The 15,915-nt window shown below is 43.0% G+C and overlaps 1 protein-coding gene across 2 annotated transcripts; it reads left to right on the top strand.

The window, feature by feature from the left end:
* The first annotated feature begins 2,268 nt into the window (after positions 1-2,268).
* On the top strand, positions 2,269-14,442 carry LOC310757288 (embryonic protein UVS.2-like). Of its 2 annotated transcripts, XM_083602601.1 has the most exons (12): positions 2,269-2,485; positions 2,622-2,646; positions 3,611-3,751; positions 5,194-5,311; positions 7,057-7,235; positions 7,814-7,895; positions 8,542-8,669; positions 9,698-9,813; positions 10,393-10,618; positions 12,112-12,230; positions 12,551-12,773; positions 14,098-14,442. In XM_083602601.1, the coding sequence occupies exons 1-12, from the start codon at positions 2,417-2,419 to the stop codon at positions 14,109-14,111; spliced, it is 1,440 nt and encodes a 479-aa protein (XP_083458727.1). In that variant the 5' UTR covers positions 2,269-2,416; the 3' UTR covers positions 14,112-14,442. The 2 variants fall into 2 exon arrangements, with proteins under 2 accessions (XP_083458727.1, XP_083458728.1); XM_083602602.1 differs by lacking the exon at positions 2,622-2,646 and having other exon boundaries at positions 2,271-2,513; positions 3,614-3,751.
* The last annotated feature ends 1,473 nt before the right edge of the window (positions 14,443-15,915 follow it).

Genomic DNA, 15,915 nt, shown 5'->3' with positions numbered 1-15,915 from the left:
GTTTTTGTTTTTCATGCCTAACTATTTGAGATTGTCTGCCCAGCTGTTTTATAATGTGCAGCTGTGAAAGAATGGTTCTCTGTGTCTTTTGAGTGTTGTTTGCAGGGTTTTATACTGAGGTGCACAGCTTTATAGCTACCATAATAATAAGGGTGTTGATTCTTTTGTCATCACTCTGGGCCCTTTGGGCTTGTATTTTAATACGGTACTGTATAGACAGCCGTAGTATAGGACAGTGGAATGAATGCTTAGTATAGTTAAAGTAAGTTTTAAAGACATTTCCTACCAGTCTTAAACTGAAATATGTGTAAGTGTAATCAGGATCCTCAACATGCATGGGTTGGGGGAATCTGTCATTACTGTTATCCAGCAACAATTGGTGCTGTTAAGCCCACCAAGGGGACATGATTACTGCCCAATTATAACAGTTCTGGTTTATAAGCAAAACCCATAAAATACAAAAAAAAACAAAAAACAGCTTGGAAATAGAAGCTTAAACAGAATGAAACCAGGAGCAGTATAAACCTAGCAGCAGAGTAACAGTACACCAGTTATTTTAAAAAGTACTAAAAATACTGAAGACTCAAATGCCTGGGGAAATCAGAAAGGCCACAAAAAGGGCACCAGGTGAGCCTTTCTAGGGAGATGTTTGATAACTAGTTTGGCAACACTGAAAAGGCCCTCTCTAGTCAGCACCTGGTGGGGATTCATGGGGAAGGGCCTCAGACAATTATCTTAGGTTCTGAGTAGATGTACACAGATGTGGCATTGAGACTGGGGGCAATGAAAGAAAAGAACTACAATAAGGCAAGGATCACTGAAGAAAAGCTGTCATATTACTAGGACTTGAAACAAGACCGAAAGCAGAAAAGAAGCAAACCTGTTGCATGGTGAAGGGGAGGCGGTTCCAGGCAATGGGTTGAATTGAACAAAGCCCCTGCATGAGCAGTATCAAGTGAAAACATTCATCTCTTGACATAGCTTTCGTATGATCTCATGTTACTTCTGGATCTGACAACAGGCTGTTTTGTGTGCCTACATTTTCCATGTGGCAAGCATTTCCAGAAGAGTGGTGCTTGTACAGTTCTAGTTTCCTTGGAAAGGAGGTCACAGGAGGGTTACAGCATTTTGTAATATTTGCATTTATTTACAATTATACGGGTGAAGCATAGATGGAAGCTCCCAGCATAAAGCTCCAACGGACGCCTTGACATCTAGTGCTTCCACATCAGATCTACAATGGGCCTTAAGATGCTTCAGAGCTCCCAAAACTCTGTTTTCCCCGTCCTCCTCTCGGGGCCATGCTACGCATGATATAAATCATGGAGTTTCCCCAAGAGTACAAGCTTTCTCTTTCCTAAATTGTTAGTATAGGGGTCCTGAGCCAGATAAGGACCCTAGCATGGGGGCAAAAGATGAAAGCGTCCCCTACTCCTCCCCGTGTCATGCCAGGCCCCCAATCAGATTAAGCCCCTCTCCCATGCTGACAAAATGTCTGCATTCAATAACAAATTATTGTAAACTTCATATGTAGTTTGGGCCCTGAGTGTGCCTCAAGCTGCAACTTAACAGATATCTGGATCCCAACATTCCTCAACTGAGAATGGTGGAGAGAGATCCCACCTGCTCTTCATAGGTCTCTTGGCCAATAAAAATAGTGGCAATTGATCACAATCATCCAGTCTCCCGAAGAAAGAGGTTCTTGGCAAGTTGCCAGGTCTGTTATTAGGTCCAAGGCCTCAGGCAACCCGCACTGATACAAAACACATTCACAGAAATCCAATAGAAAACTCATAACAAGTCATTTCAATAGATCTTCCAGTCTCTTTGTCTGAGTGCCTCAAGACTCTTTGTTGTTTTCAGTAGAAGTAGACCTGGAAGCCTTCATCTGGAAGCCTTCATCTGCCTGCCCATGTATAGCAAACTGAATCATTGTGAGACTGCTGTGTTGGCAGTGGACAGCTCCCTCTTGTCAGCAAGTGGGGATCCAAGGGGCAATCGCCTTCCCCTCCAAGTGGGGAAGTGTTCAGAGACGTTGCTCTGTGTGCATGCAAGCTCAAAGGGTAGCTTCATAGTTCCAATACTCAAACTATTAAAAAAAGAAGTCCTCACCTATTTATAGACGAGTGCATTTTGTGTTAGTCACCCAACAATTAGCTTTTCTCATATTGCAACATTTGTTTATCCTTTCCCCTCCTCCCAATGATAAAGTAGCATGAAATGATACTCGGATAGCTCTTCTGGGAATTCCCACAGCTTGTTTGTTTCTGTGAAAATACATCGTGTTATCTAGCTGTTCTGCGCAGATTAAAGCCAGCCTTTTTCCATATAAAAAAGCTCATCCAAGTTGCACATAGCTAGGGCTCAACAAGTGAAGCTGCTGAAAACCTACAAGAACACATGAAGCAACCCAAAGATGAATCTTCTAGCACTATCAACCTTATTACTGTCCTTTCCTAGGTTTACACCAGGTAAACCTGTCCAGGTGTGTCCTTGATGCTGCTGAAGATGCTGTCTAGACCTCTCTCTCGAAGAACTCACTTCCTGCATTTTCTGTTGTGATTTTACATTTCAATGATTAAGTATACTGCACCCTAAAAAGATGTCCCATTCTTTTTCAGGGAATCCAGGAAAACAAGGCCACAGGTGAGCTTGATTTATGCCTGTTTTATGAGATGTCATGCTCTCAATGTTGTGCTTATGCCATGCTGTTGTTCTATAGATTGTTGTAGAGTTTTTCTGTCTTATGTAATTGAGAAAATAGCATTCAGATCTGGGTGTCTATGATTCCACTCTTAGGGGAGGAAGGTCTTCTGGGAAGCCCCACAGCATGACTTCCATTGAAAACAATGGGAGCTCCTCAACAACAGGAGTAATGTTGTCACTCAGCTCCTCCCATTCACTTCATTTGAGCTCATGGAGGGAAATGCTCAGTGGATTTTGACCCTGGGTGCCTTTATAGTAGCAGTCTGATCTCAAAGTTGCTGACCTTAATAAAAGAATGCATTGTTCAGCACCTCCTGCTTTCTACATTTGAGATTAACTTTACTTTCTATGAGGTCTTCATCACTATTAAATCTTGCAACATATTGATGAACTTGGTTAGCGTGCTAAATAAACAACATATTTATTGATGGGTGGTCATTTGGTCTTTGGTACTTCATGAACATTCTCAGTTCATAAACTGGAAGGAAAACAGGATTGGTTGTTTGTTTTCTGGGATTTGGGTTTTTGTTTTGTTTTACAAGGCAATATTTCTTCCTGCCCGCTGTTCAAATGAGCAGGGCTCTGAGAAACTTGCATTCCTGGTCTAGCCCTCCATTATTTCTAAATGGGTAGACCTGCTGTTCATCTCTGTTCATCTCTGGTTAGACCTGGCATCCAGGCAACTTTCCACACTGCTTTACACTGGTGTTTGACATCTGAGAGGGAGATATTTAGGATCTACCTATTCTTCTGACTGTAAGTTGGTTTACCTGATTTTAAAATTGCATTGTTACATTTATGTCACCCATTCTGGAACCTTATGCTGAAGGGTGGGTATGAAATCATACTACTACTACTACTACTACTACTACTAATAATAATAATAATAATAATATCCTTGCAGGAGAAACATTTATGCATCAGGATGATATTGTTTACAGACGAAGAACACAGCGAAGTGCCATGAAATGCCATCAGAGATGTGTTTGGCCTAGATCAGAAGATGGGCTGGTCAACATTCCAATTAATGTCTCTACAGAGTTTTGTATGTTATTTAAAGCTTTACAACAGGCCTTCTCCAGCGTTCATTCTTGCTAATAATGAAATTTTTATATAATGAATATCCATTTTATATATATAAAAAAACCCCTCCAAAAACCCCAGATAGCTCTTTTCCATAGCAATCAGTGAGCCATGGTTGTTGGTGATGTTGTTTAGTCATTTAGTCGTGTCCAACTCTTTGTGACCCCATGGACCAGAACACGCCAGGAACTCCTGCCTTCCACTGCCTCCCACAGTTTGGTCAGACTCATGTTTGTGGCTTCGAGAACACTGTCCAACCATCTCGTCCTCTGTCGTCCCCTTCTCCTTGTGCCCTCAGTCTTTCCCAACATCAGGGTCTTTTCCAGGGAGTCTTCTCTTCTCATGAGGTGACCAAAGTATTGGAGCCTCAGCGTCACAATCTGTCCTTCCAGTGAGCACTCAGGGCTGATTTCCTTAAGAACGGATAGGTTTGATCTTCTTGCAGTCCATGGGACTCTCAAGAGTCTCCTCCAACACCATAAAAGGTAAAGGGACCCCTGACTATTAGGTCCAGTCGTGGCCTACTCTAGGGTTGAGGCGCTCATCTCGCTTTATTGGCGGAGAGAGCCGGCAATAGAGAGCCAGTGTGGTGTAGTGGTTAAGAGTGGTGGACTCGTAATCTGGTGAACCGGGTTCGATTCCCCGCTCCTCCACATGCAGCTGCTGGGTGACCTTGGGCCAGTCACACTTCTCTGAAGTCTCTCAGCCCCACTCACCTCACAGAGTGTTTGTTGTGGGGGAGGAAGGGAAAAGGAGATTGTTAGCCACTTTGAGACTCCTTCGGGTAGTGATAAAGCGGAATATCAAATCCAAACTCTTCTTCTTCTTCATATAGCTTCCGGAATTGAGCTGGATTTGCACCCTAAAGTTTCTTGTGGCACAGGCTTTGGTAGGCAGCGGGTTGCAGCATCAATTACATGAATCAGACAGCAAATGTGTTGGGTTGTATATGACATAACCAAGTCTGCTATACCCATTTTATACTTTGATATCTTTGTACAATTGCAAAAAAACCCCCAAAACCCATAATAAAAAGCATCTACACAACAGACATAACAAGCGCTGAAGTGGTCTGTGTACTGTGTGCTGTAAGCAATAGAGACAGTGCTGGCACCCACTCGCTTCCAGCATTCATGTTTCTCTGGAATGTTGGACACTATTTCACTTTTATACCATATGCAGAGAGTAGCCATAGTTAGGTAGATAATTTTTGAAGAAGGTTTACATGAAAGAAATCCATTCACAATTTCCCAGGAGCTCTGTTCCACATGAACTATTTCATAATGGTATACCCAGGAGTGCAGGGAACTTTCCCATGTTGGCAAAACATATTCTGTTTGAACTCCACACATATAATATGGGAACTTTCAATGCATTCCTTTCTCTCCCTTGCATTTTTTTTAGCTGTGGAGGAGAGGGCTGTGATAGCTGAAGCAATGCAAGAATTTGTCACACTGACATGTATTCAGTTTATCAGGCGTTCAACAGAACATGACTACATAAATATTTTCCCTGCAGATAGGTAAGTTTTATCTCTCCTGATGATATCTAATAATACTACTACTGCTTGGAATTATGTTGTCATTCTGTTTCTTCTCTTCTGCTGAAGCTTTTCCCACAACTTGTTGCATTCTAGATATTGGCAGACTCCAACTCCCATAATCCCTGACCGTTGGCCATGCTGCCTGGAGTACATGGGAGTTGGAGTCGAACAGCTTGTAAAAGCTGGTGTTAGTAGGACAGCCTTCACCAAAACAGGATGCTTTGTAGGTGGTTGAAACTCTGACCTTGCCCCAAAACAGGCAAAGGAGATGAGGGAACATTGCGTCTGGCAGCCTGAAATGCTTGCACTGACAGAACTATTGCCAAAACAAAAAAAAAATTTTTCCTTCCAGTAGCACCTTAAAGACCAACTAAGTTAGTTCTTGGTATGAGCTTTCGTGTGCATGCACACTTCTTCAGATACACACGAAAGTGTGCATGCACACGAAAGCTCATACCAAGAACTAACTTAGTTGGTCTTTAAGGTGCTACTGGAAGGAAAAAAAAATTTTTTGTTTTGACTATGGCAGACCAACACGGCTCCTATCTGTAACTAGAACTATTGCCATAGCACAGTGCTGAATTCCTTGCTTTATGTTTTAAGGTGGTCCATATATTACTAGCAGGGAGTGTCCGGCAATGCCTATGAATCTGTAGAAACCACAAAATACTGTGATTTTTAAATGGATGATACTTTTTGTGAGCTTGGACCTGTCATGCTAAAAATCAGGTGAAGTCACTCCAAAGTCATTTTTCAGTCTGCCGTCTGGATTCAAAATGGCACCCAACATCTAAGCATCAATGAAGTCCACTGCCCCTACATTGGGTATACTTGTATCGAGTTTCTTGACGATATCTCAAGAGGCGGCTGGTCTTATTCCAAAAAAGTCACACCAAAGTTGCATTTGGGTCCACCACCTTGATTCAAAGTGGCGCCCAGCATGCAAACAGTGACAGAGTCCCCACCCCCCACCTCAGGACCTTTGTGCTGAGTTTTGTAATGATATCTTGAGAGGCAACCAAACCTATGGAGAACAGACGGACAGGCAGACAAAGCACTTTCAAAAATATATAGTAGAGAACTAGATGAGAGATGACGTCTATATTTTTGGAGACAGTAAAGATGGGCTGTCTTCTAGAGTGCTCCTGGACACCCATCTTTTCTGGAAATTAGATGTGTGAAACCTGCCAACCTAGCAGTTCGAAAGCACGTCAAAGTGCAAGTAGAGAAATAGGTACTACTCCGGTGGGAAGGTAAACGGTGTTTCCATGCGCTGCTCTGGTTCGTCAGAAGCGGCTTAGTCATGCTGGCCACATGACCCAGAAGCTGTACGCCGGCGCCCTCGGCCAATAAAGCGAAATGAGCTCCGCAACCCCAGAGTCGGTCATGATTGGACCTAATGGTCAGGGGTCCCTTTACTTAACTAATCATATGTGATGCTCACAACTTAAGATATCAACATTAATATATAATTGGATAACTCCATTGAATTCGGTGAGGCTTAAGAGACTGCATTCATACCCACCTACTTCCCATTTAACTCAGTAGAGCTTACTTCTGAGTGGACATGCACAGGAACAGGGCTCTACTTAATACACACAGGGTAAAATATGAGAGAGCATGACACTTTGTGCTCACTGAAAGACAAGTTATAAATGTACTAAATGAAACTGTATGCCACAGCTTTATGTGATGGCACAGGCTTTTGCTTTCCATGTTCTCAGGTGCTGGTCTTACTTTGGAAAGATTGGAGGCAAACAGCAGTTGGGCTTGGCGAAAAATGGCTGCATATATAAAGGATTAATTCAGCATGAAATCAACCATGCCCTGGGTTTCATACATGAACAGGCCCGGAATGACCGAGACAAGTATGTTAAAATCCACTTGGAGTATGTCACAGCAGGTATGTCTACCAGCATTCAAGGAACAGTTTTAATCCTTGCTTGCTGTAGAGGATTATTTAAACAAAAACATTTCTATATTGTATATTGTGCATATATCTTCAATTATTCTGAGCAGAGGGTGCATTTAAACCATGTAAAAATAAACAACAAACAACTTTAAGTATTTTGATCCTGCTTATCAGGATATATATCAGGATATATATAGAGAGAGAGAGAGAAAGATAAGCAGGATCTCCCAAGAGCAGCTTACAAATATCAGTAGTTAGTCAGCCCCTACACTCAAGCTTAGGAACGGAAAAAAAACATTGTAATAATAATAATAATAATTTATTTCTCCCCCAGTCACTCTGGGCGGCTTCCAACAGAATGTTAAAAATGGAAGTGAGGAAACAAGCAAATCCAAGCATTTGTTCTTAAAGGGACTCAGAAATTCACAAGGGCTTCAGCAGTGAAACTGTTGCTAAGTAAATATCTTTATTTTCACAAGTACCTGTGAAAATCATTCTTCTCTCTCTTTCTCCCCCTGTATTCTAACTCTCCTTTGAGTGCCTGCTTCATTTACTCTCTTATTTTACAGGAGAACAGGGGAATTTCGAGAAAGTGGACTCTAATAATCTGGGTCTTCCGTATGACTATGGTTCAGTGATGCATTATGGCCCGTAAGTTGTGTTTCAGGGCACCTTCTCTTTTCAGACAAAACTGCTCTTAACTGTAGTGTAAGGATCCTCTTTTATATAATTTCATCTCTGTCTTCTCCTTGGAGCAATGTGCAAGAACACGCTGAAGCTGCAAGGGAGTGCAACTTCTTCCAATACTGGTTGAACATCCAAACTGAAACCCTTCCTGCTTATCACAAGAACCTCTGCCTTGCCTGGATTTTGTTTCAGTTTGTTAGTCTTCATCCCACCCACTTCATCCCACTAACAGCCAGAATTGATCTACAACATTTACAGCATCTTTGGGATTGCTGGATAGGGAGAGACAGAGAAGAAGCTGTACCCCAAACTGCAGATGACCTCTCTCAAATGTCTTCATGTAGATGTTAAAAAGGACAGTATAGAACCCTGAGGAACCATACAAATGAAAAGTCATGGGACTGAACAAAAGTGTTTCATTGCCACATTGGTACATTATTGTTGCTGAACCCCAAATCTTTTGCATGTATGTATGGACAACCCAATGTCTGTGAAGTTTTTATTCTTCATTTCCTAGGATGGTTTCCATGCAAATATTATTTTAGATGTTGCATTATAAAACAATGACCCGACAGAGTTTGATGAGCACATCCATTCCTGTCTTCTGCAGATACGATTTTTCTAGTGCTCCCGGGAAAGCAACCATTGTCCCCATCCCAAATGCATCTGTACCAATTGGTCAGAGAATAGGACTCAGCGACCTAGATGTGAAAAAAATCAACAAGCTCTACAGATGCAGTAAGCGTTCAGAATGCTACATGGGTAGTTTCCCATCTGATGTTGTTAATTTTTTATAACATTTGAGATCAGTTAGTGCTGCCAGATTTCATGACCTAGATGGCATCACCTCACCTTAACATACTTTCTCTTCCCAATGCCATGCTTTGAAAACAGTGAATCATTTCCTCTGCACTTGAAAGGGCACCTCTATCAATACACTAAAAAACCAAAACCAAAAAAACAACAACAATTGGAGTGGGGAAGTCCACAAGAGCACTCTTCCCTTCCATGCTTTCCAAAAACACGCATTCGGAAGCATCGCTGCCTCCAGCTAGGGAGGTAGAGCATAGCCATCATGGCTAGTAGCCATCCCCCCCCCTTCAAGAACATATTATTCCATCCCAATTGGTCAACACTTGGCCCTCTTTGCAAGCTCCCTGTGCGAGGAAGGAGAGCCTTCCCCAAGGTGCTATCCCATGCAGGTGCAGTATGTGTGTGAATGTGCAGTCTTTGGTCATCTACCATCATTTGGATCTTCTCTTTGCAGTCGGCACCTGCATGGGGATGCTGCTGCATTGAAGGCAAGGCCAACCCTTTATCACTGGATTGCCTTGCCAATTGGGAACCTATAGGGAAGGGGGGTGTTTAATGTGCCTCTGTATGCTTAGTGTACAGAGTTCACTCCCCTGCACACCCCAGCAGTCCTAAAACACAAGCCCTCCTTTTTCTATAGACCCACCCCGCTCATCATAATGAGGAACATTTTGCTAATACTGTATGCTGCACTGTATGTTGGTGATAATGTAATGAGCTGAAGTCATGAATCGCAATCATTTGCTGTCTGGTGTGTGTGTGATATTGTTAACAGGCATATTTTAATTTCTTCATTCAGCAGGAGTAACCTTTACTAGGTTGAACAGTGACATATTTAATGGACACTGAGTTCTCCCTCACAGAGTGCATGGATAGATAAACAGAAAGTTGTGTTGGAATTTTCCCTTTGCACATCTCATTTCCCCCTTATTTTGTTCTGTTCTGTTCTTTAGACTGTTGTAGCACTGTGCTTCGTAATCGAAGGGGCAACTTCTCCTCTAATAATTACCCATATTCATACCCCAAAAATGTCACATGCCTATGGCTGATCCAAATCCCAGAAGGAAAGGTAAGGATGCTCAAATCATTGTTTAATGTATCAGGATTATACAACAGATGAGAGGAGGGCAGGGAATGGACCTTTCTAGTGTGGTGTAGTGGTTAAGAGCGATAGACTCGTAATCTGGGGAACCGGGTTTGCGTCTCCGCTCCTCCACATGCAGCTGCTGGGTGACCTTGGGCTATTCACACTTCTCTGAAGTCTCTCAGCCCCACTCACCTCACAGAGTGTTTGTTGTGGGGGAGGAAGGGAAAGGAGAATGTTAGCTGCTTTGAGACTCCTTCAGGTAGTGATAAAGCGGGATATCACATCCAAACTACTCCTCCTCCTCCTCCTCTTCTTCTTCTTCTTCTTCTTCTTCTTCTTCTTCTTCTTCTTCCTTCTTGATACTTGTATACTTTTGGGAGTTGCAGTCTGTTTATGCTCTAAATTTACTGACACAACATTAATCTTCAGGTTAGTTTCAAGTACGTGACACCAGGCTATGTACACAACCATACGTTTGAAGCATATCTCCTCATCCCAAGAATCCTGGGAATCAGGGCCCAGCCAAGCTAAAATGTATTTGGCTTTCTTTTTCTGCTTTAGGTCTTCCTGAAGTTTCATGTTTTGGATCTCCAGCGCTCTCCAAACTGTGCCTCCGACTACATCCGAATTTATGATGGAAACAACAGAAATGCCCGTCTTCTTGTTGACAAGTTATGTGGAGAGGAACAGTTGCCAGCAGTGGTGTCTTCTGGAAGCATGATGCTTGTGGAGTTTGTGAGTGATGAGGCTGTTGCATCAAAGGGTTTCACAGCCTCCTATGCACATGGTATGAATGGCTCCAGCTCTCACTACTTGCTGAAAGCATCAGTGCTAGGAAAGAAACACATACAGTACATGCAAAATAAAAACAAGCACTGGTGGAACAGTTTTCCAAGGGTATTTTAATTTTACGCTGTCTTTCCCTGGATCTGAATTACCCAAATTCTCTAAATCCATTTGCTCTCACAACAACCCACATAGAAGTCTATGGACCTCAAACTAATTGCTCATCTTTGCATGTCTGAGCCCATCTGAAACATGTTTGCTCAGACATATCTTACCCCAAATATGCCCTGAGATATACGGGTATACAAACTTAATTAATAATAATAATAATAATAATAATAATAATAATAATAATGGTAATAAATAAAAATAAATAATGCCCACTAAAATCTATTATTATTATTATTATTATTATTATTATTATTATTATTATTATTATCATTATTATATAAATTCCCACTCAACCACTTCAATTTGCAGACCTGGTCCTGTTGCAGGTGCCACGTAATCCTCATTCCACATTTGCAAGCACCCACCCTTTGGAAATTCTTGCCTATTTTCACCAGGCAGGTGCCTTCCCTGTACTCTTAATAGCACTTGCAAGCCTATCCAGACATGCAGAGTGCTGACATGTGCTTTAATCTGGTTTATAACTTATCGTTGGTTTTAAGTATTTTTGAACATTTAGTATAGTTGGTTCTAACCATTCTGTTGTGGGTAATTCTATTCTTTTTGTAAGCCGCTTTGAGGTTACATTACAATCAAGTATGTGAGATAAATCTTGTGAGATAAATAAATAGATAAATCAAACAAAGGGAGAAGCACATAGGAAGGCTGCCTTCTGCAGAGTCAGACTATTGGTCCACCTAGCTCATTATTGTCTATGCTGATGGGCAGTTGCTCTCCAGGGTCAGTAGAGGCCTGTTTGGAGTTGCCAGGGATGGAGAACCTGGGACCTTCTGCATGCAAAGCTGATGTTCTACAGCTAAACTACAGGCTTTCCCTACTGGATTCAGATTAGGAAAGATGAAGAAAATCAACTCCATGGCCCAATGGAGGGATAGCAGTGGCAGACCACAGTTATCCTCTTCCTGCTTCTCAACATGTTCATTGGTGGAGACTGCTGCCACCTACCAGTCATGGTGGGACCAGTCAAGACCTGGCAGAGTTTTCACCAACTTTCCTAATGCTGATTTCTCTTCCTCTTCTCTTGGTGTCTTATGTTCTTGTTGATTTTGTATCCTGCCTACCCTCCACCTAACAACAAGCCTGTAAGAAAGGCTACGCTAAGAGAGAGCTTCAAGGTTCTCCATCAGCTTCATGAATGAGATTTCCCATATCCAACCTCAACACTCTTGCCATTACACCAGACTGGCTTGGGTGAACTCTTGCATCCGTATGAGTGTCCTTTATTTAGAGTCAACATTATTTTTAAACATACTGATTTTTTTCCGTTTTATTCCATTGACCCCCCCCCCATTCTTTTCATCACAGTGATATGTGGAGGGACTTTCACGAGCACTCATGGAGTGGTCACTTCTCCAAACTTCCCAAGAAAATATCCTCCAAACAAAAGATGCCTATGGATTATCAGTGCTCCAGCAGGAAGCAGGGTAAGGGGCAGGATGAGGGGGGTGGGCTTCCCTGGCTAGGGCAACAACTTTATACAGCTCATCACTTTCCCCCTAAAGACCTGATCTCAATCTCTCTTCAGAAAAGATTGCGTTAGATCAGGGGTAGCCAATGCGTTGTTTACTCCTGCATTCAGTGATGAAATCTAGCTTGCTCCAGATCTGCCTTGTTAATTTATGGGTATGCATGTTATATATGTATTTCAAATCCAAATGCTCACTGGCTTTAGTGCATATTATGTTGATGAATTTAGATAAAATGCTACACATAGAAATTGGTGGCCTTACTGTGGTTCCTTCAGATCTCCCTAACGATGGGCTTTTTTGACCTGGAGGAAGCCGCTGAGTGCAACTATGACAGACTTGTCTTTCGTGACGGCAGTGACATCAGCTCTCCACTTCTTGGCACTTTTTGTGGGAAGACAGAGGTTCCAGCTTTCAATTCCACTGGGAGCTTTCTACGTATAGAATTTTACAGTGACGTTGTTTCTCAATATTCCGGGTTTAAGCTGGACTACTCAATGAGTTAAGTACTGTTGCTAGGGTATCTGGGTGGGAGATGGCAAGATTTTGTGTTGAAAAAAAGTGGGGAAGAAATAATGATTTGTTCCTATTGTGGAATTGTTGCCTTGAGGGATATGTGAGTCATCTGTGTTCCTCAGAAGTTTGGTTAAATGGAAATACACCAGTAATCTAGTTATAGTGACTGACACAGGAGTGTCAGGTAACTGAGGCTGCACAAATGCCTCAACAGGGGAATGAGCCTGGGGCCCATATGGCTCAAGTATCTCCCCACACTGGGCATAAAGCCTGTAATGAGAAGTTTGGGTTATGTATAGCAATACAAAAATAGGCCCCAAGTCAACTTGACGATTATGTTGTGAGGAAGAATAACCTGAACCTCACCCCCATATCCTGACACAAAGAAAATACCGCATATTGCTTTCCAGACCGATACAAGCCCTCTTCGAACCTTGGAGAACTGGAAAAAGCAACACATGAGGGAGGAAACTGCAGGGACAAGGGTGCAAGCTCCATACAGGCCATCCCATTGCCCTCCATGAGTTTGAGGGGGACTTCCAGAAGCAGGGAGCCTTCTTTCAGGGTTTTCCCAACTGTTGGTGTGCTTGTCTTTCTCCCATTCCCTGAATGCCTGAAGAGGGCTAAAGGCTGAGGGGAATGTGCTAGGATCAGTGACCTTGTGCTTGAAAGGCCTTTGCATCTAAATGTGTGTTAATGCAGAAAGATGGGCAAAAGGACAGCTGCAATTTCCCATTCCTGTCTCATTTGCAGGGGGAGCAGCTAGTATGCCAGCCCCTGCAGTGCCCTTCTTACAGCTCACTTGGCTATAAAAACAGGTGGGCCAAAAGTGGACCACCAGGGCAATGGCCTTTGTGCTTATTTATTGCATTTATATCCCATCTTTCTTCCAAGGAGCTCAAAGTGGTGTACATGGCTCTCTACCCTGACAGCAACCCTGTGAAGTAGTTAGGCTGAAAGGGCTCATGTCACCCAGTGAGTTTCATGGCAAGAGCAGAGATTTGAACCCCTGGTATCCCAGGTACTGATCCAATACTTAATCACTGCACCATACTGGCTGTAAGCAGACCACAGTTTAGCTTCACTACTAAGCCCAGTCATGAGCTCAATCCAGCAATGGTTTGTCAAAATATTGCCCACGCTTCCAGACTAATGACTTTAGAACTAACCCACAATTAGCACTTACATTCATAAATGCAGCAAACAATATTAATGCTATGTGCCCTGCCTCAAGCCTAGGCTATTTTAATCCTTCAGCAGAGTTCCCATGAGCATGGACAAATGAAACAAACTTTACCTGTCATTGCAGTTTTGCCATCATGAAGAACAGCATGCGGGAGGATTGCCTTCGTCCTGAACTGCCAATAAGAAAGAGGGTGGAAATTCTGATGCCAGATTGTCTTTGCCTCTTGCTGGTGTTGTGCTTTGTTTCTTTTTAAAGGCTGATCAGTTTCTCCCAGTAATGACATAAATACTCTCAAGTGCAGAATGCTGAACTGTATGCCGGATTTGCCAAAACACCAAGGAGCAATTGAAGCAGGCAAGGAGAAGTTATTCTGTGCTGTATCTCTTCAATTACCATTTTTACTAGCCATCTGTTGGTGGCACCTTGAACTATGTAACAAAAGATGTTAAGTAAAGCTTAAAAAGCCCATCGTTCGCATTCAGATTGCTTTGATCTGCTCACATTCCAGTGCACTTGCCTTGTCTTCCTTATTTAGGTGCACAGGCCTTTCCCAGTGGAAAATGCCCATCTTTCAAGTCAGGAATCAGTGGCATTGCCTTGTGTGTTGTGTGTATGCTGATGAACAGAGTGTGCTGGGGGCATGGCTCATCATTATGACTTAACTGACTGCTTCTCTCTGCTGGCAGCACATGGACATCCAGGGAATTGTGTGCCCTGTAGAAGGCCACAAGCCCACTTTGCAGTAACCTTTTGATTCTGGAGACCAGAAGAATCTCATGATTTCTGTTTTAAGCCTTCCATGGTACCAGCAGCATAGGAAGCATTTTGTCACCCCCCCCTCAGTGGTGACACCCGGGGTGGCCCGCACCCACTGCACCCCCTTCCTTTGCCCCTTCATGGTACCAGTTGAGAAGCTGTAGGTGTGCCAAGACTATCTCCCCTTGCTCCACATGTGCAAGCAGATAGTGGCTGTTGTCCTCTCAACATCACCATCACAATAACATACTTTAGTGGCACTGGGATGGGACAGAGCAGCAGCAGGGGCAGGGCTATGGAGATGCACCAGTGGGAGCACCAGTGATGTGCCTGTCCAGCTCCAGCTCCAGTCAGGGGAGCTGTATTGAGGGCAGTATCAGGAGGGCAGCTCTGCTTAACCAGTCCAGCTGCTGCTGGCTACAAGGGAAAGGGTACAAACAAGGCTTCCTGCAATAGCTCAGTCGGTAAAGCATGAGGCTCTTAATCTCAGGGTTGTGGGTTTGAGCCCCACGTTGGGCAAAAGATTCCTGCATTGGACTAGATGGGCCCTCGCGGTCCATTCCAGCTCTACAATTCTATGATTATAGAACATATACAGTCACGTAAACAAAGCCATATTCACATTTTAGAATCATTAAACTAGATGAAATTGAACACAACCATACACAGTATTCACTTTAGAGTCGTACCACAGTGTTCACTACTTAGGGTGAAGGGAGACACCCACATTCTAAGTAAGATGGAAGTGGTTTGAAGAAACATTCTCCTTGCTGAAAATGAATGCCTCAGAATGCAACAAATAGCCATGCAAACTGCTTGCCCTTGGCTTTGAGAGTATATGCTCACCTCATTTAGGGAGTAAATAGCACATGCTTTTTCTCTGCCTGGTTAACATCAACATTTGGTGGTAGATTGCACCATGATGAAAATGCTCCCCATTTTCCTGCTTCTGTAATCTTCCCAGGGAGCATAGATTAAACGTGCTTTGATTTTTTGGGTAGACCCTTGACATATGAATTGTAGGGGTTGGTTTCTTGGGGTGCAGGGTGGGGGTAAAGGACTGGGAAACATGGATCCGATTCTGTAGCCGACAGCACAGGAAGAGTGACAGTTTGCAACATGACACTGACATTTTAAAGGCCTGTTTTTCCTTACTAAAATGTGTGGGCAGGGGTGTGGTGTAAT

This window comes from Podarcis filfolensis (assembly GCF_964270895.1).
Source record: "Podarcis filfolensis genome assembly, chromosome: 1".
Classification (NCBI taxonomy): domain Eukaryota; kingdom Metazoa; phylum Chordata; class Lepidosauria; order Squamata; family Lacertidae; genus Podarcis; species Podarcis filfolensis.
Note: the sequence above shows the minus strand (reverse complement) of the source record. Positions and strands in the feature narration are given on the sequence as shown.